A 24,608-nucleotide genomic window follows, 5' to 3' on the forward strand; every position below is an offset into this window, starting at 1 on the left:
AGAAAACAACTTCACTGTCCAGGTAAAATAAGAAAAAAAAAGTCTGAGAAGCAAACACCGCGGTCAAAAATATTGAAATATTATTTTATCCTTTTTGTGAGAAATAAACCAAGACTGAGTAAACAACACCTCTCTCATCTGAGTAATATATAACTGGGCAGGGTTGCCCTTGCCTTTTACAGAAAGTGCTTTGCCCACTGTTCTTGCTAGGAAGAAGAGAAAAAGATGTAGGTAAAGGCGAAGTAGTAGAGTGGATTTACTCACTGATGCTGTTGTAGACTTCTCTTGGTTTGAGGCCTGTACTGTAAAAATATGTTTCTGAGTTGTTTCATAGTCTAACCTAGCTAAAATCCTCACATCTCCTTTCATTGGGCTGATCCAGAAGATATTTGTGTAATCCCTGGTGCCAGCTCCAGCTACAATGGAGTAAGTGATGACATTGGGTGGCCAGTCCTTGTCTATGGCATGCACTCTTCCAATGCTGGATCCAACTGAGAGATAAAAAATCCATATTTCATTAGCATTTAAAGTAATAGAAGGTACAGATGAAACTGAACTAAAGTTTTGGTTAGAGTTTTTCACCCAACAAAATTAAAGCAACGGTTTGATAAGCGTTATTTCCCTGTGGTGTGCTATGGCTCCCCTGTACATGGGCTGCTGGCAGTAAACACCAAAACACAGCAGTGTGTAGGGAACCTCAGCAGAAGTGCTCCATGGCTGGGCCAAGGGAGTCCTCACTCATTTGTGTCAGTCTGTAAAGGTTTCTGTGCACCACCACAGTCCCTCCAAAAGGCTAATTTAGCACAAGCAGAAAGACAGTCTAAAACAAGACATCCAAGTTCAGTTCCTGGCACTGCCACAGATTTCTTGTGAAATTGCTGAATTTGTCTCTGTCTCAGCTTCCATCTGTACAATTGGAGTTTTTGCCAGTTTAGTCTATTTAAGGGTAGTAGGTGGTTGTATGGTGGAGACCCTATTTGAACTGGAACTTTGAGCCATTTGCCTCATCTACATATATGAAAATTCATTTGGAGCAAAAAGGCACTTAACAACATGGCAACATTATTTCTGTTATTTAGGTGCTACTTACTGTACCTTTAGTAATTTCTGAAACACTAAATACATAAGATAAATTCTGGAAGACTGGAAAAAATTCATTCACTGGCTTTATCCTGATGTAAATGTAGATGATATCTGGAAATATAACAGAAGATTAAATCAGAAGCTTAAATCATAGTTAAGTACGGCTGTGAAATTTTCTCATGCATATATTCAAAATACATATGTTATTCCTCTCTTCATGCTGTTACAACACAGAAAACTATCAAAAGAAATGTAAAAGGGATACTTGCTTGAGTAGTTAGGATGGGCAATATCTTGCACCCTGGCAGTCAAAGTATAAACTTCAACTCCTGGATTAGCTGTGTTTTCTAGAGCAATAGTTCCAGTCATCTAAATAGAAAGGAACATAATCATATTTGTACCTCCATACATTAAGTCACAGTACACATCATGACAATTACTCTTTTCAGCATGCTGCAAGTGTAATTTGCCCCTTGGCTATATATTTCTGTTCTATAGGAATAACACAGAGTAATAGACAATTCCAGGATTGAATTCCAGGCTTTTTCCACATGCTCACACTTCTGCTAACAAAATTTTTTCCTCTTTAGAGCAGGAAGTGTAATAATTTGGATGATAAGGTCTTGACCTTTTACCTAGTCAATGCAAAGCTTGTGTAATGAGCTGGCTATTTATGCTGCCCTTTCTTGGCTCAACAAGGATCTGCAATTGCTAACAGCAATAGCTTGAGCTATTACCTGAGCTCATGCTTGCAGACACTAAAAAAAAGGTATCAGGTCCAGCCACAAGTGTTTGCCCAGGAACCGAGTTGTTACTAAATGGTGGCTCACAGAGATTTAAATCCTAATCTTCTAAGCTCTCTATCTTGCTGTGGAAACCTCATAAACTTTGGGGCAGGGGGACTAACACACAGGCATCCCCTGCTGGCTGTCTCTTCAGGGAGGTTCCTGGAGGAACAGGTTTCTTGGTGTAGTCTGTTACATTGCATATATACAGGGATCAAAGGCTTGACAGCAATCTTATCCTGTGCAGGAAGGAAAATGCTTTTTATGTTGGCAGATGAAGCAGCTAAGAGCAGTTCTTATTGACAAGGAAACCTCAGTTCTAAAATTAAAGTAAACCATACAAAGTCATTTTACTGCTCCTGTAGCACACTTGACTTTTAGACAGAATGCCTATTTTCTGTTGTTTCCTTTTTTTCTGTAGTTGCCCACAGTTTTTTTTAAAGCAAAGAAACAACCACCATTGCACATGTCCAGGAACTGGTGGGGTTCCGGCCAATGCCAGTTTGCCAGCAGCTATCAGCATAAGAAATCCATATTTTGACATGTAAAATCGCAGAAGTGCAAATCCCACCACACTTTCGTGAAGATTTGCCACTCAAAGTGATTTTACAAATCTGACCAGTTACTGAGTGTGAGATTTCTCAAGTATTTAAATTCTTCATGCTGAATAGCAAGGATCTTCCACAGTCTGTCATGAGTAAATGGGTATGAAATGGCATCAAATTTCTCTGTTTATCCATATCAAAGTTGGTGCTTCACACTCCCTAAAAAAGAAATTTTTTTTAATCATATCTAGCACATTTATTTAAAACTGAAGAAAACACTCTCTGTTCACTAAATTCTGTAGAATCCTTAGAAAGCATCCTATCTAGGGGTATATAGTTCACAACCAGTCAAAACAGTCATTCTCCACATCATACCTACTGTGAAATAGATTACAGTAATCTTTTCTCTTGTACAATAAATTTTAGAAGTCCCTTTTAATATTTCATGAGTTTATTTCTCTAATGGGGTAATCTAACATAATGCCACAAATGACTGACCACAAGTCTTCCAGTGGACTCCAGAGCAAAGTTATTGCTTCCAAAACCAGATAATCCAGTGAAAATAAATTGGTTGTTTGATGGATCAGCATCAATATCTTTACAGTAATTTCTAAGATCAACAAGAAATGTCCCAGGAGCTGTATTTTCATTTGCTTCTTTCCTGTTTAAAACAAACACATTTCCCGTGAAAGCAACTCATATTTCTGCTTTTGAGCTCTTCATATATCACAGGCCAAACATTGATTTACTTTTAAAATGAAATCCTAGATCTAAATATGCAACCATGGAGGAAGCAACCCAGACTCTGACCCATGTGTTGTGATGGACAGCAGCCCTGTACGATGGGCAGGCTGATGATGAATGTCCACTTGAGCCTCCAGCTGTAGGTCTGGGGCTGTGCCCTTGGCTGCACATAGGCCTGGGGCAGCAAGGCAGCACCAAGGCAAGGAAGAGACTCCATACCTGAAGGCAGAAGGATTGCATTCTGGGGGGTTGTCATTGACATCCTCAATAACAATGGTGATCTCCATTTCTCTGGCACGGCCACTGCTGGGGCTGTCCTCCACCCGCACCACCATGGAGATGTTGGGATGGAGCCGCAATGGAAGCGCATCCCGGTCGATCCTCCCAGCCACCTGCAACTCTCCAGTCGCTGTCAGAGAGCAGCCAGGAGTCAGACATTCACCACGGGGGGAAGTAACAAACAGTCATGGTGTACATGCAGGAGGGCAGGGCAGCTCAACAGAAAGGTAGCAGAATAAAAAGCCTTCTGTTCTGTGCAAATCATGGCAGGTTCAGTTACTTTTTTAAGTGATGCAAAATGGTTCTGAACATTCTGGATAAGATTAACGGCTAGACACCATTGCTGAAAAATACACCTCAGGAGGCCTCAGCAGAGGGTTTGTAAAGCATTTAGGTCTCCCTTGCTCTCAAGCTTCTAGTGCAAGCCAGAGTTGAGTGCATTCACAGAGCATCAAGGACAACAAGCTGCTAATGCCTGTGCTGTCCTGGCTCCCTAGCTAGAAAAACAGCTTCTCTTTCCACTGTTATCATTCAAGCATCCATCAGCACGTCCAAATCTACTCACACATCAACAGAGCTGTGACAGACTGTGCCAAGTGCTCTGGTCAGCCACTCACATAATACTTTCTTTTCACTTCTGTTAGCCTCTGTCAGAAACAGAAGATTTTTATGGCACAGTACTATTCCCAGAGCACAAAGGAGTTAAAAGAACAGTGCACACATCCTCTGCATTTTGGAGTGTAATGAGAAGGAAGGTGGCAATACAAGGCCAAAGGGCATAGGGAATCCAAAGCATTTATGGATCATCCTGATCCCCCATAGCACTGTGTTGTGTGGCACTTCTTACAACTGTGATAAACAGATCCAAAGCAATAGCAGACAAGGAGCAAAGCTGTCACTGAATGCCAGCCCCAGAGGGAAAACCCCTGGGGAATGGGTGCACAGACTCCAGAGAGCATGAAGAAGATGAGATCACCATGAGAAAGAGGACTCTGTTGGATGGTCTTTGCTGAGGAGGGTTGTGAATGGAACAATGAACTTGAGGTGTAATTTGCTGTGCACCTCTGTACTAGAGAGGATTTCAGATAGGAGGGAGGACATAATGGTCTAACAACCTGCAGACATTTCAGGAGCCCCAGAAGGGTCACTGCAGTCCTCAAAGATTAAAAATAAATCAGCAATCTTACTTCCACCCAAGGAACCATCACCCTCCAGCCACAAGTCAATATTGTCAAGAAGTCACCTTTGGTCTACTTTTTGCAAGATAGCTTATCAAGTCTTGGTCAGCTGTCCAAAGAATTGCACCCTTATAAGGGACTGAGCATTCCCTATTGCTATAGGGAGCCACTAAATAAAATAAGTCTATTTAAAACTAGGGCAAAAATAATTTCTCCAATAGATAGTCTTTTTTTATTTTATTTTTCACATGTCAGAAGTCACATTTTTGTTTGTCTGACCTGGATTTATGGCAAAACGCCTGTCAGATGACTGGATGCTGTAGAAAAGTCTGCTGGGAGAATCTCCATCATCAGGATCTTTAGCTGTTATATTGGCAACACTGGTGCCTGGGCTTTGCTCCTCTGGAATCCTGTATATCCTTTGTTTTCTACAAGATAAAATTCAGCAAAGCATGCATCTTGTTTGTAAGGGCAGCTGATTACAGACTTAGCTGAGAAGCCAACTGCAGCAGCAGAGCCATGGCTGGGCTGCTGGGCTCAGAGATGGCAATTTGCATGTCTGGATAGATATCCCAGTCATGGGTTCTGCCAGATGGACATGCAGCAGTAGCTGAACTGGCATGTGGTCACGAAGCATGGCACAGCCACACAAGTAAGTATTCTTCCTCTGCAACTTTTCCACAGTAAAAGCAATTTGACTTTCACAGGACCATGGAAGCTGGAGAGATAGGAGGCCATTAAGTCATGCCATCCATCTCCCTAAAGAGCCACCAGCTCATAAAGTCATTTCCTTTAATTCCCTCATTTTGCAAGAGAAAAGCAAAAATTACAATAAGTAATGTAGTTAGTCATGTTTTGGAATGAATGCTGGAGCCTTCGGGGGGGCAACAGTATTACAGAAAAACTGAATTGCTGCTGCACTAGGTGAAGGCAGGAAGGAGCATTCTTCTGGGCGCCTAACAGATGAACATGCCTCAAACTCCCAGCAGCATCTGTCCATCTGATGCATTTTACATTGGGAAAATGGCTCTCCACTGCTGCTGGTTGGTATGCCAGTGCTCCCAGATTTCCCATGAATTGAGTTTTATAGGTCAGATACGGCCTGGCAGGCAATTGTGCAGGATTGCTTACAGTGGTGGCAGTTTGATGTTCACATGGGTACTCAGGTGGACAATTTCAGTACTTGTATCACATGTGAAAATAGGCATAGGCCAGAACAAAAATGGTGCAAAGAATTTCAGAAGACTGATTTATATTAATGAAACACACACAAACTCACATGTATCTCCTAATTCTAGAACTCAAAGGGAGTTGAAGTTCCTCAAGAGTTTAAAAAAAATAGAAGTGTGTTTCAAGACTAAATACTTCACTTTTAAAACGTGCTGTGCTACCCCTTAGCTAATGGACTGCTCTGTAGTTCCCAGCACAGGAAGACATAAGTCCTTTGCTGCTCTCTGAAGACACACATCATGGGGCACTCAGCAACTGGAGCAGAGAATTGCACAGACAGAACAAAAGATCCCATGTCACAAGATCTCCACTCGCAATTTCAAAAATGGGTATGGAGACACACTATCTTCAAGTGTTCTGTCAGTTCATATGAAAGGAGGCAAGCATACAGGAGAGAAATCACATAGGGTTTTCCCAGTAAAAACATCTAACTTACAGCCAGAAGAAAACAAGGAGGTTATGAAGCCTGCTGTGCCAGTTACTTATGAAGTTGCTAGTCTTGGCATTGAATCCCTTCCTTCTTTGTTCTCCTGCTGCTTCCATAGCCATGCAGAAAGAAACAGATCCCACTCATTCCCACAGCTCTAAGTGGTTTTGGCCCGAAGTAGGAAACTCTCTAGGCCCACTGGGACCCCAACTCCAACCTCTCTGTGAACAGCAAACTCATCACAGCTCCACCCTCACAGCCCTACCAACCCTTCTGCAACCTGGTTGTTATCCCACCCTGCTGGATATTTTGGGAAGAAGTGGGGCATTATTGAGCACACCCCCATAGCACAAAGCACCAGTACAGCTGGGGAGGAGCTGGGGCCACTTCCTACACAGCTGTGTCTGGGATGTGTCCTGTTGTCCATCTGTCTGCCACCTGCCAGTGGCTTTTTACAGGATGGTTCAAGCAGACCTTTTAGCCACTGCCATGTAATTGCAAAGGAAGCATATGGTTGTTTTCTTGTCTTCTCCTTTGTTTTCCTGACTCCACAAGTTTTCCATTGATTTTAACAGCAACAATTTCAAAAGGGTGAATGCCGATGTAGTGTCGTGAACACCAAAACCAGATGTGCTTGCATGTGCTATGGGAACAATTAAAAAGACTCTTTGAAAGTCTGTTCTTGACAGCTATGATTGGGATAAAATAAAGGAAGTTTGCTAACTCCTCAAGTTTCCCCAGCTCTTACCCCAGCACTAATTATTACAATGGCAGGCAGTACCCAGCCCCAGCATGCAGTGGTCATTGTAGCAGGGGACAGGCCATACATGTGCATATTAAGGATAGATCATAAAGTGCAATTTAATCCAAAGTTCTTTACAAACTGAGCTGCTCTTTTTGATCTGTAGTGTCAATCTAAAAGGGAGAAGATTCAAACCAATACCAGACTCTATTTGTGCTAGATGAGTCTTAGAACTTGGGTGTTACAGATTCTCAAGTCACTGCAGTTTTCACTAATTCAAACAAGTAGATAAATATTTAAAAGAGCTCTTATAGCATTCCAGACACAAGGATAAATACACAAAAATGGCAACATTAGGAGGGAATAATCAGTCTAGAACACAATGTGCAGACATTGGCACTGGGAAGAAGATTCCTTAAGATACCTTAATTTTAGTTTTCATATTTTTTAGATTCTGTACTGCATTGAACTTCATATAAAGTGTTAGCAAGTTCTCTTCACAGTTTAATTAGACAAAACAATCCTTCTCCAGCCCAAGAACCAAGGACATCATTGCAGCTTCAGGCCCAAAAGGACAAACAACAGTGAATTGAGGAGAGCAATCTGGGAGGATGGGACTTCATAACCTGAGACTGTAACTGGACAATGAACACCAATATGTAAATGGAATTAAACTTCTAAAAGAGTGAAAGCTCATGTCCAGCTGTCCATCTTGGGTGTCGCCTTGGCTGGGCTCTTGTACTGCCCAAGGTGTATCCTCTGAAGGCCTTTTAATGAATACCTACTTTATTCCTTTAACTCTGGCTAGCCTCTGTTGTAGGCAGCCTCCCAAGGCATCACTCCTGCTTGCAGAAGTACAGTAATATGGAATGAGCTATTAATGTTCTTGTTTATTGCAGACACGAGGTTCAAGTATTAAGTAGGTAGCAAAAAAAAAAAAAAATCACCAGCAACAGCAACAACATTCCATGCATATTTCTAACATTTAATTCTTTTGTTTCTTCATGTTCTTCACACCATTATCCAACAAGGTCCAGATCACTGGCCTCAGCCAGGAGCCATGCGTTGCTCTGGGTCGAGATAACACCCAGAAGATTGCTCCAAACAAGTGGCTGGAACCTCCTGGCCCCAGGTGCTATCCTGTCTCCACTGTTGCAGAGATGGCAGGAGAAGAGCCATCATAAATATTCTCAGCAGGGACCTTGTAGAGTCTCACAACCAGGAGACACAATGACCGTGCCTTAAATCTCATCAGTGTCTCAAGCAAGTGACATAGATAAATCAACAACAGACTCAGATCAACTGTAATAATTGTCAAGCTCCTGCTTCAGAAACAACAATCCATTGGGCTTTCCAGAGCAAAACAGCCTGCTTGTAGCACGTGCATATTTGTTCCCATTTTTCTAAATTCTTAATATATCCTGACTCCATTAGCCTTCAAAAGCTATTTCTGACTTGTGTGTTATGACACCATTTCCTGCTTATGACACAGTAAGAGACAACAACGTTCCAAAGATCACCAGGATTGTTTACAAGTGTGTCTGGGAAGAGAAGACTGATCAAAAGGGAGACCTTTTTTTGTCTAGACATTTCTGCATGAATAAACACAATTATGGTGAAATGCACACCTGCATAAGGAGCAAACCCTATATGATTGTATTCACTCCGGGTGAAATTAACCTCCTTGTCTGAACTTGTCCACAGATCTTTGCATAGCTTTAACCTCGGTAAATGCTAAGAAGTAAAACAAGCTTGTTTGGCTGTTCTTAGTGTGAAGACAGAGCCTGGAAAACTTTAAACTATTAAGAATACAAATAAGAATAAATGAGTGACATTGGGACAAAGCTTTCCAGTATAAGAATAGGAATCATAGCAAAATTAAAATACTTTTTTTCAGTTGTATTTTGTTGTCATAGTTATTTGCCCTTATGTTAAACCCTCTCACTGATGCCAAAGCAGTAAACCTGAGAAAACACCTACATTTTGAGAGCAATGGAAAATTTTAACTCACGTGATAAAATAAGGCCTTTCATCATTGATGTTAACTATATTTATATTCACTGTTCTAGTTGAGTTGAGTCCATCTGGATCTGTCACTGTTATATTTAAGAAGTAACTGTTAAATAAGAAAAACAGAACAAGAATCATTCTGTGTATGTCAGAAAACATTTCTCTGGATACTATAAGCTAATAGGCCATGGGAATAAAATACATTCTCACCTATGTGGATCTTTCTCATAATCAAATTCTTTTGTGGAAAAAATGGCTCCACTTTCCCTGATTAAGAATGGTGCTGTTGCAGGGAGCAGTGAATACTGAAATGAAGAGAACAAGAAATTAATCTTTTTACCTTTAAACATCTCTCCATTCATTCCTTGCATTGCAGAACAGGGAAAGTTACGGAGGGTCATGCACCACGCAAACAACCTGCAAAAGCCTCTGAGCAGATCTGTCCAAGGGTGTTACAGCATTTCTTTATTTGCAGCTTCCTACGCCTCAGATGTGTCAGGGGTTAGAGGGCCATGGACCTCACTGCCATTGCATTCACACACACAGCAGAGCCAACCCCCCACAGCTGTGCTTCTCTCCTCGCCAGCTCAGCGTGACTGGGCAAAGGCTGAGGACAGAATTAAGGTTAATTGCTTCCTTGAATAACACTAAACATTGAAGCAGCATCTTCAGATTCAGTTCTTGAATGTACTGTATTTTATAAAGCCAAACTAAATAAAGAAAAGATACAACACAATTCTTAGCTAAATGTAGTTACTTTCCCCCAGCTACCAGTGTATCATTTTCCACAAGTTTTCTGAACACTAAGAGTATTTCAGATCAGCCAACACATTTTCATAACTGAAGGTAGGTCACAGTTTGTCCTGGGATTGTCCAAAACCTGATATTCATTTGCCTTGTGATTTCCCTACTGTCTCATTTAAGAGAATTTAAATTGTGATACAGAAGGTTAAAAATTTTATTTACTTTTAGTCACTCTTATCTACAAGAAACATTTTGTAAGCCTTTTTTAAATTTTAAATTCACAATTTCTACTGTGTCTCTGATTAACTATATCAAATTCTGCCTTCAATATCCCTTAATTTTGGAAGGCTAAGAACTTAAAATATAGTTTGTGTCTAAGCATTAAGGCTGCTTTTTCTTAGTTTAGTATTGAGAATGCTTCTTGTTTTTCCAGATTAAAACTTTTCCTGTGTTTCTGATAAGGAAGGAAGTTGTTGAAAGGTGATGGTAATTCACATTTCAGACACAGCAGATTATATAATCTCTGGAGTTTTTTGTTTAATACAACTTACTTTGAGTTTTGCATTTTCAGGATCAGCTGCAACAACTTGGTAAATGCGTTCTGGAGGTGTCCCTTCCCGCACATAGATCATCACAGCTGTGTGGATGTAAGACTAAGTGTTATCTGAATAAAAGCAAAGGGCACAGCAGCAAAGAGACTGATGCACTGAAGCTGTCAGGATGTATTACTGCCTGCTGCATCTTCTCACTTCACAAGTGTAATTCCAAAATCATCACAAAGATCACAGATACTCAAAGGATAAAAAGAAACCAATTACATATTTGTAAACAGGCAACCACCACCGCAACATGAATTGTCCCTCCAAGGCAAGGACTGATCTTCCCTGATGGCCTATCTTGAGTTGTCCACAGGTTATGGAGTAAATTGTGCATTTGGGCTACATCTGTGGAGTTTTTTACCATGCAGATGGGAAGAATACAGTTCTGTGCTAGGTCCTCGCCACTATCCCCTTCCTGTCCGCAGCCTGTGCCCTGCCAGGAGAGCTCAGAGACTTTCCTCTTCATTTCTGCTTTTCCTTTACATCTGTGGGGCAGATAATTAGCAAATGGTCTGCACCGACTTAAATGCTTGCTTTGCTAAGGCTGATAATTCAGTGCAAGGTGCATTTCTTTCCATGCCAGGGATTCTCACAGCTGGGCTATCCCACACTGGACCACCGGCAACAGGCTCATCTGTCCTTGGGCAGAGCAATTAACAGGACAACAGATCTTCAGATCACATTATTTGCTTTATGCCCTTTTGTGTCGGCTGGATCTGCTCTTTCTGGACTATTAATTTCCACTGTGACCCCTACTGACTGCTGCTCCTCATCAGAGCAGTGGGAATCCCAGAGCAGCGTAATGAGTTGTTCCCAGAGGACAACAACATGAATACAAAGTTTAATGAGAGGGAGATGCTTTTTCATAAACAGCAAATGTGCAATTAGTGTCTAATTGTGGCTGGTACTCTTAACTAAAGCCACACAGTTAGACAGATCAGACATCTGTGCTCACCAATTTATGGCAGCTCTAGCTGAGAGTTAAGCTGATGCCTTTATTTGTAACAAGCTCCCACATAGTGTGTTTCATGCTGTGTTGATCCCTCCAAGTGTCAGATTTAATTATTATTAGATTCCAGTGGCACCCATGATACGCAAGACATCAGCTATACCGAGAAGATGACACAGCCTCTTCCCTGGGGGAAGCTAATTTGCTTTACAAACTAAGTATTGTATGGAATCAGGGATGTCAATGTGCTCAGGAAGCATCAGTGAGGAGAGCTGAATGTGAGCAGGCTGCTCTGAACACATCCCTGAGCAGCAGGCAAAAGTCAGGCTGCAGCTGGGCTTCACCACTCCAGTGTGGTCAGTGCAGATCTGGGGTGTTAGCAGCCAGCTCTGAATACCTGCCACAAAGGGATCACAGTTTAGCATTTTCAGATTTTTTTAAAACTGAATATTGAAGTATGCTTGGCCATACTTGCTGTTAGGACAGCAAGTCTTCAAACAGGCTCTCAGTACTTTATGGAGTGAACTGTTCTGTCTGCATGTGAACACATAATAAACAAATTGTTATATTCTGATGCATCTGGTACAATTTTTGCAGGTCTTCTTCATTAGTAAATAAGCAAGATAAAATCTCAGTGAGTAAGACAGCTATTCCCCACCCTTTCTATCAATGAGTGTCACTCACACCAAGTACAGCACGACTTGCAAAGCCTGCACTGGCCACAGCTGCAGTCCAGGCTCTCCAGCCCCATTCCTGAGGCTGCTGCACATTCCTCCCCTGGCATCTTTGCCCCTGGTCTAAAAGTAAACTTGGTTAACATCAACTGCCCCACGTAAGAGACAGAATTCTCTTCATCTTTCCATTTGTACCACCATAGACCACAGTCTCTGAGGTCTCACTCTTAAGACTGATTTCCAACCTAATTTCTCATGTGAAGGTGTAAATGCCATATGCAGATATAAAACATCTGCAAATGAAGGTTTTTATGGTTTTCCCACAGAAATTCTTGCACATACAATGTGCACTTGTTAAAAATATCTTTCTTGTCCAAATCAGTCCAGTTTTCAACAAACTACATAGTCAATGGCTATAATCCCAGAAAACTCCAATCTTCTAATTTGAAAAAATATGCATTTATTGGTATATTTTTTTCTTTTAATTCTTCAGCTGCTTCAAAATGGTTAATTTTTTTTAACTTCAAGAAAAATAAAAGGGCATTTCCAAAGATGAAGCATACCAACTCTTTGTGTAAAGCAAAGCTCTGTTCCTCCCTTATTTTCCTAAAGGAAAATGCCTAGACTGCCTAACCTACAGGCACTGTATGAGAGCAATTTTTTTTAAGCTGATGTCATCTTTTCAAGTATTGCTCTTTTCAAATTTTACCATCATCTTACTTTCAATTGCCATATTTCCTCGAAATACAGGATGTTCATTTTTATCTGTTACATGAATAGTCAATATCTTAAGGTCAGTTCTTCCAGTTGTATCTTCAACAAAAATCTGCAAATCAAATCTCTTTGGCATAGTTTCATAATCGAGGATGGGGTTTCCAGTGGTAATAACCTGAAAAGAAAAGATTATTATTAGCACATGATGCAAAAGATGAAACTTATAGTTCAAACGAGAGAATACAAATAAAGGGACCCTTTTAATCAGTAAAGAGTGAGTGTTTAAGATAATCTTGTACTTGTTAGCACATTTCTCATCAGTGGCAAAAATGTGACAGAAACAGAGTACAGAGGCCAAAATGTTGTGTGGCTTCACGGAGTAACTCAAAGATCCTTTGTGTGAGGAGCAGTTTGAGGAGGAGACAGCCCAGAAGAAGCTGCCCTGCCTCACAGCTCTATCTTCAAGTTCAGGACTGTATCTTGCAGGTACATGTCTGTTTCAAGTGTTTTCCTTTCCACATCATGCTCCAGGAGTGTCCAAGGTGTGATGAGACTGAGAATTCAGAGGAAGCCTTGCAAGACACAAGGGCAGCTTCAATTTTACTGTGAGTTAGGAACATTAGGAGAAGGATCTTTTACTTGAAATAAAGAGTGTGCAGGCAGGAGACCATGTAGTCTAACAGCTACCAGAACCTTCCTTGTGTAACCTGTATCTGGGAGAAGACTGCAGGAAACCACAGAAGGTAGCTTCATGGGTACATTGTCTGAGAGAGGCACCAGAATTGTTTGGGGAAAATGCTGAACTAATTGAGAAAATAACCTAGGCCTTGAGTTTTGCAAGATTGATAAGGCAAAATTATTTTGTTTTGGCAATTTTGTTTCAAAGGCTTCCAGCTCTGCATATTGCCTCTCAACACAGAATATGTTCTACCACAAGACTGACATTCTATGAAAAAAGTAAAGTGCAATCATTCTGGATTTAGGATGAGTCCAGAGCAACAGGAGGATGCTGAAAATTGTACGCCTCAATCTTCACTGCTGAAACCAATAGATTTTCCCTTTCTTGGACAAGAAAGGAAAAGATGACAGTTAAGTTTTTTGTGTGGCTAACAAACTGTGAAACTTGAACACAGCAGCAGGGTGATGTGAAACTGGAGAAGGAAAACTGCTGGGGCTCATGAGTGTATGTGACAAGTAGCATGTCAGTGTATTTACAATACTGCAGAATAAAGGAGGCTGAAGAGCATGCAGAAGGAAAACAATGAAATAAATCCTTGGGTTTAGATGAGATGCTGTGGGCCAGAGGACAAACACAAAAGTGATGTCAGCACAGTTAGAAGACAGAAGTCAAAATAGAGACAAATAACAAAGAGTTGGAGGGGAGTGATGAGAAGCACAAATGTTTTGTGCCTTCTGGTACATAAAACAGCTTCTGTCTGGAACCTCATGGATATTTTTGTTACAATACTGCAGGAGAAAATAACTGTGTCCTGGATGGTGTCCTCTCCTCCTACTGTGCAGATATGAGTTTCCATAAAAGTGATGCTAACACCGAAGAAACATTCTAAAAAGCTTGTCACAACAGTGGAAAGCTTGATGTTCAAAATGAATGTTTGATGGAGATCTAAATACCATAAACACATGCAATAAATTCAACATTTTAAACAGTCCAGTTCTAAGAAGTTATGTGTTCTGGAGATTATCCCTCCAATTCACAGCCAAATATTTTCATTGGTGATGTAACTACAGCCAGACTAAATGTGTCTAAATACACATCTTCCACCCTCCTTTATAAAGGCCTTAGAAGTGAAGATGTGACTCTAAATGGTCTCTTTCTAGGTTGCTTTTGAATCTTTTTGGGAACAGCATGCCACTGGTGCAGGCTGTGAGCCAGAATTCGCCTTTCCTTCAGGTAGGAGCAAAGCTTACTGATAAAGGCAGGACTTCACACACTTGAAGCAGCTGCAGGCTTCATGAAAGGGGATCTAGAGTCACCCCTAAACTGTCTATCACTCATTCCACATGAGAGTATCACTGCTCCCTGCTCCACCACCAATATATTCAGAGGGCACCACTAAGAGCACCCAGGTAGTTTCAGGCAGCAGCAGGTTTTTATGCATTCCACACATCTTCTGCTCCTGAGATCCTTCAAACAGGAGGAAGGTGAGGAGGAAGGGACAGGACTGAGATCTCAGAAACTGTTACTTTCTCAGAAGTCTCAAAATATATCAAGAAACGTGATATTGCTTTCTGCTGCTGCAACAGGACTAAATGTGCTTCATAAATACTGAAGAGCCTATTCTAGCAGGTACTTAGTAATCTTATAATTCATTCATGAAATACTGCCTTCTTCTATATCTTAACAATGATTTCATGGCAGCAGGTAGAGCTGAGGTGTCTGGTTTTGGATCACATCACTTTTGTGAAATATTGTGCAGATCTGCTACAACACAGCATAAGTAATTAAAAGTATCAATCCTCATCAAATAAATTAACTAAGAACACCCATGTATTTATCCTTGCTTTACAAGTTGTAATTAGCACTCCTCTGCTAATTTGCAGAATTTGTACGTAGATTGCTTTATGATTTTTTCATGACTGATATTCACTGGCTCAAACTCTTTATTCTAGTCCTCTGAGTGACTTAGGGAATGTTGAAAGAAGCAACAGCTCAAGCAGAACACAAACAGGTTCACAGGCCATTCTGGTAATGTGGCTGTGGTATGAAATGGATACAAACTGGCACTTTGGAAGAAGCTGCCTCCAGTTTCCAGCTTTTTTGGCCATCCATTTTCATCCTTGTGTCACCCTCCACTGTCCTAGAACAATAATTTCTCCATCATCCTTGCCATGAAAAAAGAAAATAAGAAGGACTTTTTGTCTATTATTTTCCCTCCACATTAACTTCTCAGTCCCACTCAACATGCAGCAATATAAATTCTTGTACATCATAACATAAAGATGGCATGGGATGGGACCAAGCAGGTATATAAAAGGACTGAGGGGTTTTCTGCTGCAGAAGGAATCACTTTAATTCAAAATGCCAAAATAAATCTTAGGAAGGGAGTTCTACATTATGGATTATCTGTCAGCAAAGCCAGTTTAAGGGATGTATCCATTTCCTTCTGATTGTTACACAGGATTCAAGGAAAGAGCATGAAGCAGAGTTCAGGGTGGTTTAGGTAACATATCAGGCAAATGTTCTTCACCCAGAAAGTGGCTGGACACTGGAACAGCTCTCCAGGGAAGTGGTCCCAGCACCAAGCCTGGCAGAGTTAAAGAAGCATTGGACAATGCTCTCAGGCACATGGAGTGATTCTTGGAGTGATCCAAGAACTGGATTAGACAGATCCTGAAGGAACCCTTCCAACTCAGCATATTCTATAATGCTATGATTCTATGATCTCTTCAGCTGACCCAGTCCAGGTATTTGTACAGTCCCACCCTATGCTTCACAGGTGAAAGATGGCTTTTTTGAGAGGTTTTTTAACCATTTCAGTGGCCTGGCTGGGGAGCAGTGAAGAGCCATCAGAGCTGGCACAAGTGAGCTTTGTGCTCTGCTGGGAGTCTGGAGCACGGGAGCCACAGCAGCTCCCTGCAGGCTCATCAAATGCATGAGCCAATACCACCCAGGGCCACAGCCTTACTTTTTCCAAATTTTCTCCCAGAATGACCAGCAAAGAGATCTAGAAAAGACCTGCTGTATCAATTCCGTGAAACCTGAACTTCCTTGGAAACACCCAGAAAAGGATAAACCACCTTTTTAATACCCTGCACCATTTCCATCTGTATCTATTAAAGCCACTCTTCAGTGTCACTGTTCAGACTCAGACATACAAGCAAGTTGCAGTGGGATGACAAGTTATCATGCATCTGAACACTCATTGCCTGTGACAAATGTGAGCTAATATTTGCTGATTTATTCAACAATGAAAATCAGCCTGAAGTAGTGGAAATTACTCTGCATTTGCCACAGGACAAGAGCATGCAATGGATAGAGACAGGTCGCAGATGTGTGGAAGGGTGATAACTCCTACGTCAAGATAACTTCCTCATGTGTCACAGCCTTTGTTCAGAATTAAAAATTACTTTGATCTAATTCAGCTTCATTTATTTTGGGAGTGAAACAAATTAATTTTAATTCTTGGTGAGAGTGGCCAAACAGAAGCTGAATGTGGTTTAACTAAGGCACTTTCATTTCACAGTGACTTCATACATATTAAGCCGAAAAACTTTGGATAAAACCTCAAAACAGAAGCAGATCCTCCACATTCTTCTTCACCTCTTATTTTCCAAAGATCACATTTTTTCTATGACAGAACTAATGGAATTATTGTGATGAGTGATTTTTCCTAAATGCAATTAAAAATCATAATTACTATTGCTATTCATCTGTCATATCTATTACAGCATTTTTGAATACCATGACGTCTGCATTTAAAATTCTTTTCTGATTAAAAGATGAATTGTGCTCTGTCAGTGCTCAGTAATCCAGGAAACATCAGCCTACAACTGAAAATTACTCAAGGTAAACTTAAAACTCACCCTGAATTCAAGACCTCCTTTTGATTCAATGGCAAAAGCTTCTGTGAGTGGATTTGAATTTATTATTGCAACACCTTCAGAAGCCAATGGAGAAAGAGTCACACTAAAGTTATAGACTGCAACACCAGCTGCAGAGTTTTCTTCAACAGTGCTTGTTGCAGGTAAGCCCTGAAGCAACTGGGATCTTCTTCCTGCAGATGAAAATGTATGCAAAATTACTTGAGCTAACAAGTACACACAAGTGCTGTCATTAAGGAGCACAAAGTGCCCTGACTCTTTTTACCTATGAGTGGGGGCATGTGGTAGCAAATCCAGTGTTAATGGCAAAAGAATCCATCTTTTTTGTAATTCAGTCCTATAGTGTTGTCATCTAGAGTGGTCATTTTTAAAGTATTATTTTACTGTATCATTTGCCTTCATATATGTCTTTGTACAGAAGCAAAGAAGCCCAAAATGTTTATATTTTTTTCATTTTGCTCCCTGTACTAATTCGAGCCTCTGTTCACTGTTACATCAAGAAGTATCTTGAATCACACAGACCCAGATACTAAAGAAGCAATGATTTTTTTGTGTACTACACTATCTGCAGCACCTATTTCCTCCATTTCCCCTCTTCTAATTCTTTCTGCAGCAGCTGTGTGCAAGCCTGGCTCTTGAGTAGTGTGAGTTAGTAAAAATTTCAGGGGTGGTACTGTCATGTCTCCTGCTTTGAACAAGGAAGAGCAACTTGGAGTCTTTGGAGAAGATGCAGGCCCACAAAAGCAGCCTATGGTTCAAAACTGCATGGAAGCTGCACATGCTGGTGAGGCATCCAACAGATTTGCACAAGCTCCTTGTTTGTCCAGACCTCTGGATTCCCCAAACCAAACCTTTTGCTTTCTCTGTCATTTATCTTCTAGCTTTTGGTATTTTTGACAAAGGCCTGTTGTGCTTCATCTTATGAACAGTGTCTAGAAAACTTAAATCAGGACTGCTTTTGGTGCCCTGAAACAACACTTCAGTAATCTCACATCCCTGAACCAGCAATGTACCTCAACATTGGATTATGGCAGGGCTGACTCTTGCTTGGGGATGGATGCTTCACTGGCTCATCCAAAACACTCTCCAAGAAAGTTGCCTGTGTTCAACCAAACTTCTACACACTCTGTGCCAAGAGGGAGACACATAGTGCCCACTCAAGGGTCTGGACAGGCTCTTCATACACCAGCAATTACTGTGACAAAAGCCCCATGAAGTCTCTTTTTTTGCTGCAGGTGCAAAGTGAAAAGCTGCTACAGGAACAAGTCTGAGACCATTAGAGCTGCATGGAGATTCTCGTGCTCCCACACTGCAGATACAGCAGGTTCCTGGGTCACTGATCCAGCTGGGATTACTTTGGCATTTATGGAAAAAATTACCTTGGAGATACTCTAGAGATACAGGGTGGGATGTGGGACGCTGTGAGGTGGGAACTGCCTGAAAGAGTTAATCTGAACAGGTCAGTCTGACACCCTGGTAGGACTGAGTTCAGCTGAGCTGTTACTGATTTGTGCCAGCAGGAGCAAGATACAGTGAAGGACTAAGTTTTTATTACTGTTATTACAAATTCTGGAAAACATCATCAACAAAAATCACCCATGCAAATGAGGCTGGGCTGAGAGGTGCTTCTGGAGATACATTTCCATAAGTGGAGCTGAACTTCAAATGTAATCTCCTGTGGACAATACTTGATGAATTCAGCTCACTCATCAAGCCACTGTTCATGAATGGAAACCATTTATACAAGCAATGAAATAATTTACAGTATTTAGAAATGTAGAAAGGAGTTGCTATTTTTGTGTTTTGTCCAAAGATTGCATTGGCTCTTTATTCAGAATTTGTCTTTCTAAATCAAAAGTTCTAACTTCTTGCTCTTCATTTTCAGAGAAATATTAGGTGCTGCATCTGAATGGCTTCTTCTTTTCCCAATCAATTTTACAAAAACTCTCCTTCCATATTCACAAATCCTTGCTTACCTCTTTACTTTGTGGAACAAAATATTTCTGTAGCAATTTAACACATTATTTATCAGTATTATCAATGACAATCATTGACAAATGATGAGTCCAAGACAAAGCAATAAAGAGATTCTTTTGGAGAAGTTTATGTATATTTAAGACTTATTTATCTGTGATGTGCCAGTCTTTAGAGTGTGCTTGAGTAACACGCAAGATTTTCTCTATCTACAACCATGCAACATTAGAAAAATGTTATTTTTCAAGGAAAGCTGAAAGTGGCAGGCAGTGTCCTAATCACATTTTTGGGAACATCAGGAAAACCACTGAATACTGACAGGTTCCTGAGGGATGGCAGAACTCTTACAGTTCCTTGAGAGCCAAATGACCCTACCTGAGCAGGTAGCCTACAGCAACACCAGTACTTCATATGCCATGCAGACTTCAGACAGCTCGAAGAGCTACTAAGTTGCTAATGTGCAAATACTCATATTGGCAAATCTCCCATGTATTTACACTGATCAAAGTTAGTTATGTTATACTACAAATACTGTCCACAACTTTCTCTCTGTTTGGTCCTGTTTGGTTGCTTGTTGTACTTTATCAAAGAGAAATGTAATCAATTTCTGAAAGGAGGATACTGGAGTATAACTACCAGTTATTGTTTCTTGGAGAGCTGACCTCCTTTCCCACTCCAGTGCTGTCACACTGGGCAGTGGCTATCAGAAATGAAGTGCCTCATCCAAAAAAAGAGTTTTAGCAAAGAGTCATATTCTCTTCATTATACTGCTGTAACCACAGAGCCCAGTCTATTTCAGTCAGAAAATAATTGTTGCTTGATTTTTCCCATCTGTGTCTGATCCCTAAATATGTATTATAAAGTTCCCTAGAGAAAGTATAACAGCCAACAGTGTTCTAATTTTAGCAGCATAATGAAATCATGTTCTTACCAGATACTACTCCCAGCAAAATAAGGAAAAGGAGCATGCTCTTCATTGTCTTTATGACCCGTCCTTCATGTTCCCAGGATGCAAACTGAAGGAAAATCACAGTATGTTTTCCCCACTTTACATCAGCTCCATCTAAATTCTTCCTCTTTTTCATGTTGTGCAGTGAGAAATGAAACAAAGGACTGTGTCTCCAAGGGAGTTTCCAAACACCATCAGCTTGTTTGTTCATCAGGGAACTGCTCCTTGCTGACACTTCATTCACAGCCCTGGTCTGTACTTGGGAAAACAGTCATTAATTGTCCTTTCTCTATAATCATCTTATTCAATGAAGCATTATTAAGAGAATCTAGTATGTTTTAAATCTGGAAATACCATGCTGCTTTCACCACTCCAGCAATGAGGTGCTCTCTTCATTCACCAGAATCAAATACTCATGGTTTTTACCCAAACCAAGAACCTGAAGTTTTTATATTTTTCTGACTACCAGAGAATCACTCAGAACGCACATACTACATACTTGGAGGTGAGGCATGTGCACATGATGAAGTTTGTACATGATGCAGCTTTGCTGTAGCTGTCTCAGGAACACCATGGACCCCCACATAAGTGCACTGGTTCCCCTAGATTAGGTATTTAACTTGCTAGCTCACAATACAACCAACTTTTTCTTTTTTTTTTTAACTAAGGACAGTCCCAGTGTTAGTTCATGGAGCATAGGAGAGAAGTGACCTGAATACTGGAACTGGGTGCAATATAGGTGCATTAGAATTGACTCACAGAATAATTTAGCCTGGAAGGGACCTCTGGAGGTCACCTAGTCAAATATCCTGCTCAAAGCAGGATTAATTAAATCAAGTTGCTCAGGGATTCATCAAGTTGATTCTCAACACCTCTGCACAAACTTAGCAGTTCTGCTAGGAGGCAGAATTTTGAGATTCAGATTTAACACAGCTGTGGAGAAACCTGACTGATTTGTGATCTAAGCTGGCATCTCTGGATGTTTCTGCACGACCCTCTGTGGCTGTCCCACTGAAAGCTGACAGTAGCTCAGAAAGTTCTGTCCCTTGCCTCTGTGTTATGTGTAGCATGAGCATGTTAATTGAACATGCTGATCATGAGCAGCCAGTTTAACACCAGGGCAGGCACTGCCTGTGCCTGCTGCATTCACACCTCAGGCTATAGTACCTGTGTGGCCTGGAGAATTCTGCTGACACAATGGACCTGGAAAAGATGCATCAGTAAAGCCAGCTGATTGGAACTGAACCATACCTACATATCAGATACTGATTTGAGGAATCATGAGAAATACTCATTTTTTGGCTAAGCTGCATCTATTTTAAAGTACTTCTAGGACTTGTAATGGTTTAAAGTGGATGTGGCCACATGGTATCATTTGGGAGCACAACCTGTAGTACCAAGGAAGCTGATCTTCCTTTGTCCCAGGAAATGTGTGCCTAGACTTTACATCATTAAAAAGGTATATGGAAAATCTCACTCTCAAATGACCTAGTTATGCTGATAATAATGTAAATATATTCATATTGTCAAAAAATTCTAACCTGTCCATTTACCTACCAGCTCTTTGCCCATCCCTTCATATGCATTTCCTGAGTTCACAAATAAACATTTTTATGTGACTAGAGACCTCACAAAGATGATGTCTGTGTGCACAGGCATGAATCAGGCTTGTAAAATGTGATGTCTTGTACAGTGATCTACTAATTACCAGAACACTGTAAAACTGCTGCTAGCTTTATTCCCTCCTTTTAGTTGTAATGTGTAACCTATCCCATTATAAGTGTCTTTCTTTAAGTCTTGAAAAAACTATAGAAACATCAGGGATAAGTTTCAAAGTCTTTCAGATACATTTCTAAATTTGTTTAATATCTGCTTTGAGGGATAGGACTGATTCCATCCTTTGCTCTGGATAGACAAGACTTCTCCAGAACTCACAGGTCAAAATTTTATCCTTTATTTTCTTTCTTTTTTTCTTAAGCTGGTGGGGAGAAGGGGTGATTTGGTTTTGGTGTGGCTTGAGGTGTTTTCTGTTCCTATAAATATATTTCTCATCTTCTTTTTTTGATCCTCTTTCTGACAATGTACACAGATCTAATTTCAGCAAGGATTTAAAGTCCATAAACATAGACCAGACATTATTTATGATATAAACACTATAGAGAGCTACAGGAGGCATGTATGGGAAAGGCATCAGGAATGCACACGTGCTTGCAATGCTATCCTGTCTCCAACTTCACCTGGAAATGCAATGGATAATTGTTTCAGGTACTAAGTGAATACTGATGGAGTAGTTAATCTCTGCTTTCCCTCTAAATATGTCTCCAGGGCTTTCAAGTAGTTCCTGTTAAGCCTCATGGTTCAAGCATGTTGTGAGGAGCCTGCAAAGGTGACCATGGAGATGAGGGGAGAGCCAGGCAAGCCTGCAGGAAGGGCAGTGTGGAGAGCAGCTCACATGGGTGGAGTAAGGGAGAGCAGAAAGGGCTCTGGCTCTTTCTTCTTCCTTGACTCACTTCCAGTGTGTCCCATTACTTTCCTTAGATCCCTCATTTCTTATATTCCTCCAAGTGGATTTCTGTGGTTCTCTGATTCCACCTGCCAGGATGTGAGGCATGAAGTGAAAGGGAAGCCAGAACTAAAAGAGATCCTAGAAGAAGTTGAAAATCAAGTAGAGAAAACATGCAAGCTGGTTAGGAACAGGTGAGTTAGGAAAAGGTGAGCAAGGCAGAAAGTCACTGGCCAGTCTAACACCAGCAGCACTTACACTGCAAGGAGGTCAGGAATGAGCTTCCTGGGAATATAAAGCAACTAGATGAAGAGAAGTCAAGGCAACACAAACAAGAGTACAACTAGGGAGTTTTCAGGCAAAATAGAGGGAAGATTAATTTTGGAGCAAATGAAGAGGACAAAAAAAAAAGTTTTTGCAATTCTCTGTTTTCAAGAAGATTTCTATCTTTATTTGGGTGCTTCGGAGCAAAATAAAATGCACTTCTGAAAAAAATGTCTTCTGGGTAATCAGGTAAAGTGGAGAATATGAGGAAGATGCAACATCTTTCAAGAGATTAAAGAATCCTGGTTCCAAGGAAAAGATCAACAGATGGGAGTATGATAGAAAGCACTGGTCTGTGCTGAAAACAAGTCCTCCCATTATTCCAGCAGTTAAACACCCAAGAGATGAAAGCATTTGCCAGAGAAGAAGGAATCCTGAGAGTGTCTTTTCCAGCAAAGAATTTGAGCACTTGTTTTAGGACCACTTGGAATATGGAAGGCATTAAGGTAGCAGAGATTGTTCTGATCCTTCCCATTCCCTCTGCTTCATCTAGACAATGTGGTCTGAGGCAGACAGATGATTACAAGGACATGAATTCAAGAAAGCTCCAGAGGTACTCTAATGCTCCCAATGTAAAGATCAAGTGACAACAGCAAAGCCACACAGAAACTCCAGAAAAGACAGAGGTCCTAGTCCAACTCCCAAGCTCAATCATGACAACTGTAAGACACCATGACTGCAAAAAACACATTGCTGCTAAATATTTTTCTCTTTAAGAAGTTCTTGTGCTGCTTAAAAATATCACATTTTCTTCTGCCTTAACAAAACATGGAAGCCAGTTATAACAAGTTTTTATATTCATTCACCCAAGCAAAAGTAGATGTTACCAGCAAGTATTCTGTGTTTTGTGATTTGAGATGAATAATGTGTTGTGGCATAGAACATTTGGTGCCTACAAGAAATTGTGTCACTTGTCCATACCAAATACGTTTAACACTGCAATTTTAATCATATCTTCCATAGTAAGTTCTAGTGCCATTAAAGATACTGTGAAAAATGTGTTGAGGCCAATGAAGCCTTCCTTCTGCATTTACTGGTTATTGCATGAGGGCCTGAACCCATGCAGCAATACTTTGTACCTCATGAGACAGCATTCAGTCCCTGTTACACATTTGTTATTGTTATTGCTTGGCCACCTGAGCTGTTTGGCAAATATATAAACCAGGCTGTGAATAGCAAAAGATGCAAGTGCAACAAGAAAGAATGCTCTGGGAAAATATGGGTACACAAACTCTAAGGTTTCTATGTACACAGCGTGATGCACTTCATTTAGTCAAGTATTTTATTATATCATCCAGAATTACTTAAACAGGCCTTTGCTTTATGAAACATGAAAAATCCTCCCTGTCTTATCAGCAAAAGGCATTTGATTATTTTTGCAAAAGCAACCTTGCATTTTAGCACACATAAAATATTTTGTATTGACTTTGAAAAAACAACCCACAGAAAAGTGGCAACAAACAGAAAAGGGCATGGCTGGGCACAGGGTGAGGGCTCAGGTGGGGGAGTTTCACATGGAGATAAATGGGTTTTTACACATAAGTTCCTCCATCCTTTGCACAAGAGGAGTGAGAATAATTCACTACCTCCTA

The 24,608-nt window shown here is 40.7% G+C and overlaps 1 protein-coding gene across 1 annotated transcript in view; it reads right to left on the reverse strand.

Moving 5' to 3' along the window:
- The window catches only part of CDHR3 (cadherin related family member 3), a 33,259-nt gene extending 12,934 nt beyond the window's left edge, over positions 1-20,325 (reverse strand). Inside the window, exons 1-12 of the mRNA XM_031059020.1 lie at positions 20,172-20,325; positions 17,249-17,439; positions 12,710-12,878; positions 10,319-10,404; positions 9,234-9,328; positions 9,025-9,129; positions 4,894-5,042; positions 3,377-3,566; positions 2,912-3,074; positions 1,353-1,452; positions 1,096-1,194; positions 265-491 (exon numbers count right to left, since the gene is read on the reverse strand). Of these exons, the coding sequence (XP_030914880.1) occupies positions 265-491; positions 1,096-1,194; positions 1,353-1,452; positions 2,912-3,074; positions 3,377-3,566; positions 4,894-5,042; positions 9,025-9,129; positions 9,234-9,328; positions 10,319-10,404; positions 12,710-12,878; positions 17,249-17,439; positions 20,172-20,325 (1,728 nt within the window). The remainder of the gene's footprint in view (positions 1-264; positions 492-1,095; positions 1,195-1,352; positions 1,453-2,911; positions 3,075-3,376; positions 3,567-4,893; positions 5,043-9,024; positions 9,130-9,233; positions 9,329-10,318; positions 10,405-12,709; positions 12,879-17,248; positions 17,440-20,171) is intronic.
- Between the last annotated feature and the right edge of the window lie 4,283 nt (positions 20,326-24,608).

Source organism: Geospiza fortis, unplaced genomic scaffold, assembly GCF_000277835.1.
Source record: "Geospiza fortis unplaced genomic scaffold, GeoFor_1.0 scaffold424, whole genome shotgun sequence".
In the NCBI taxonomy this organism is placed as follows: Eukaryota; Metazoa; Chordata; class Aves; order Passeriformes; family Thraupidae; genus Geospiza; species Geospiza fortis.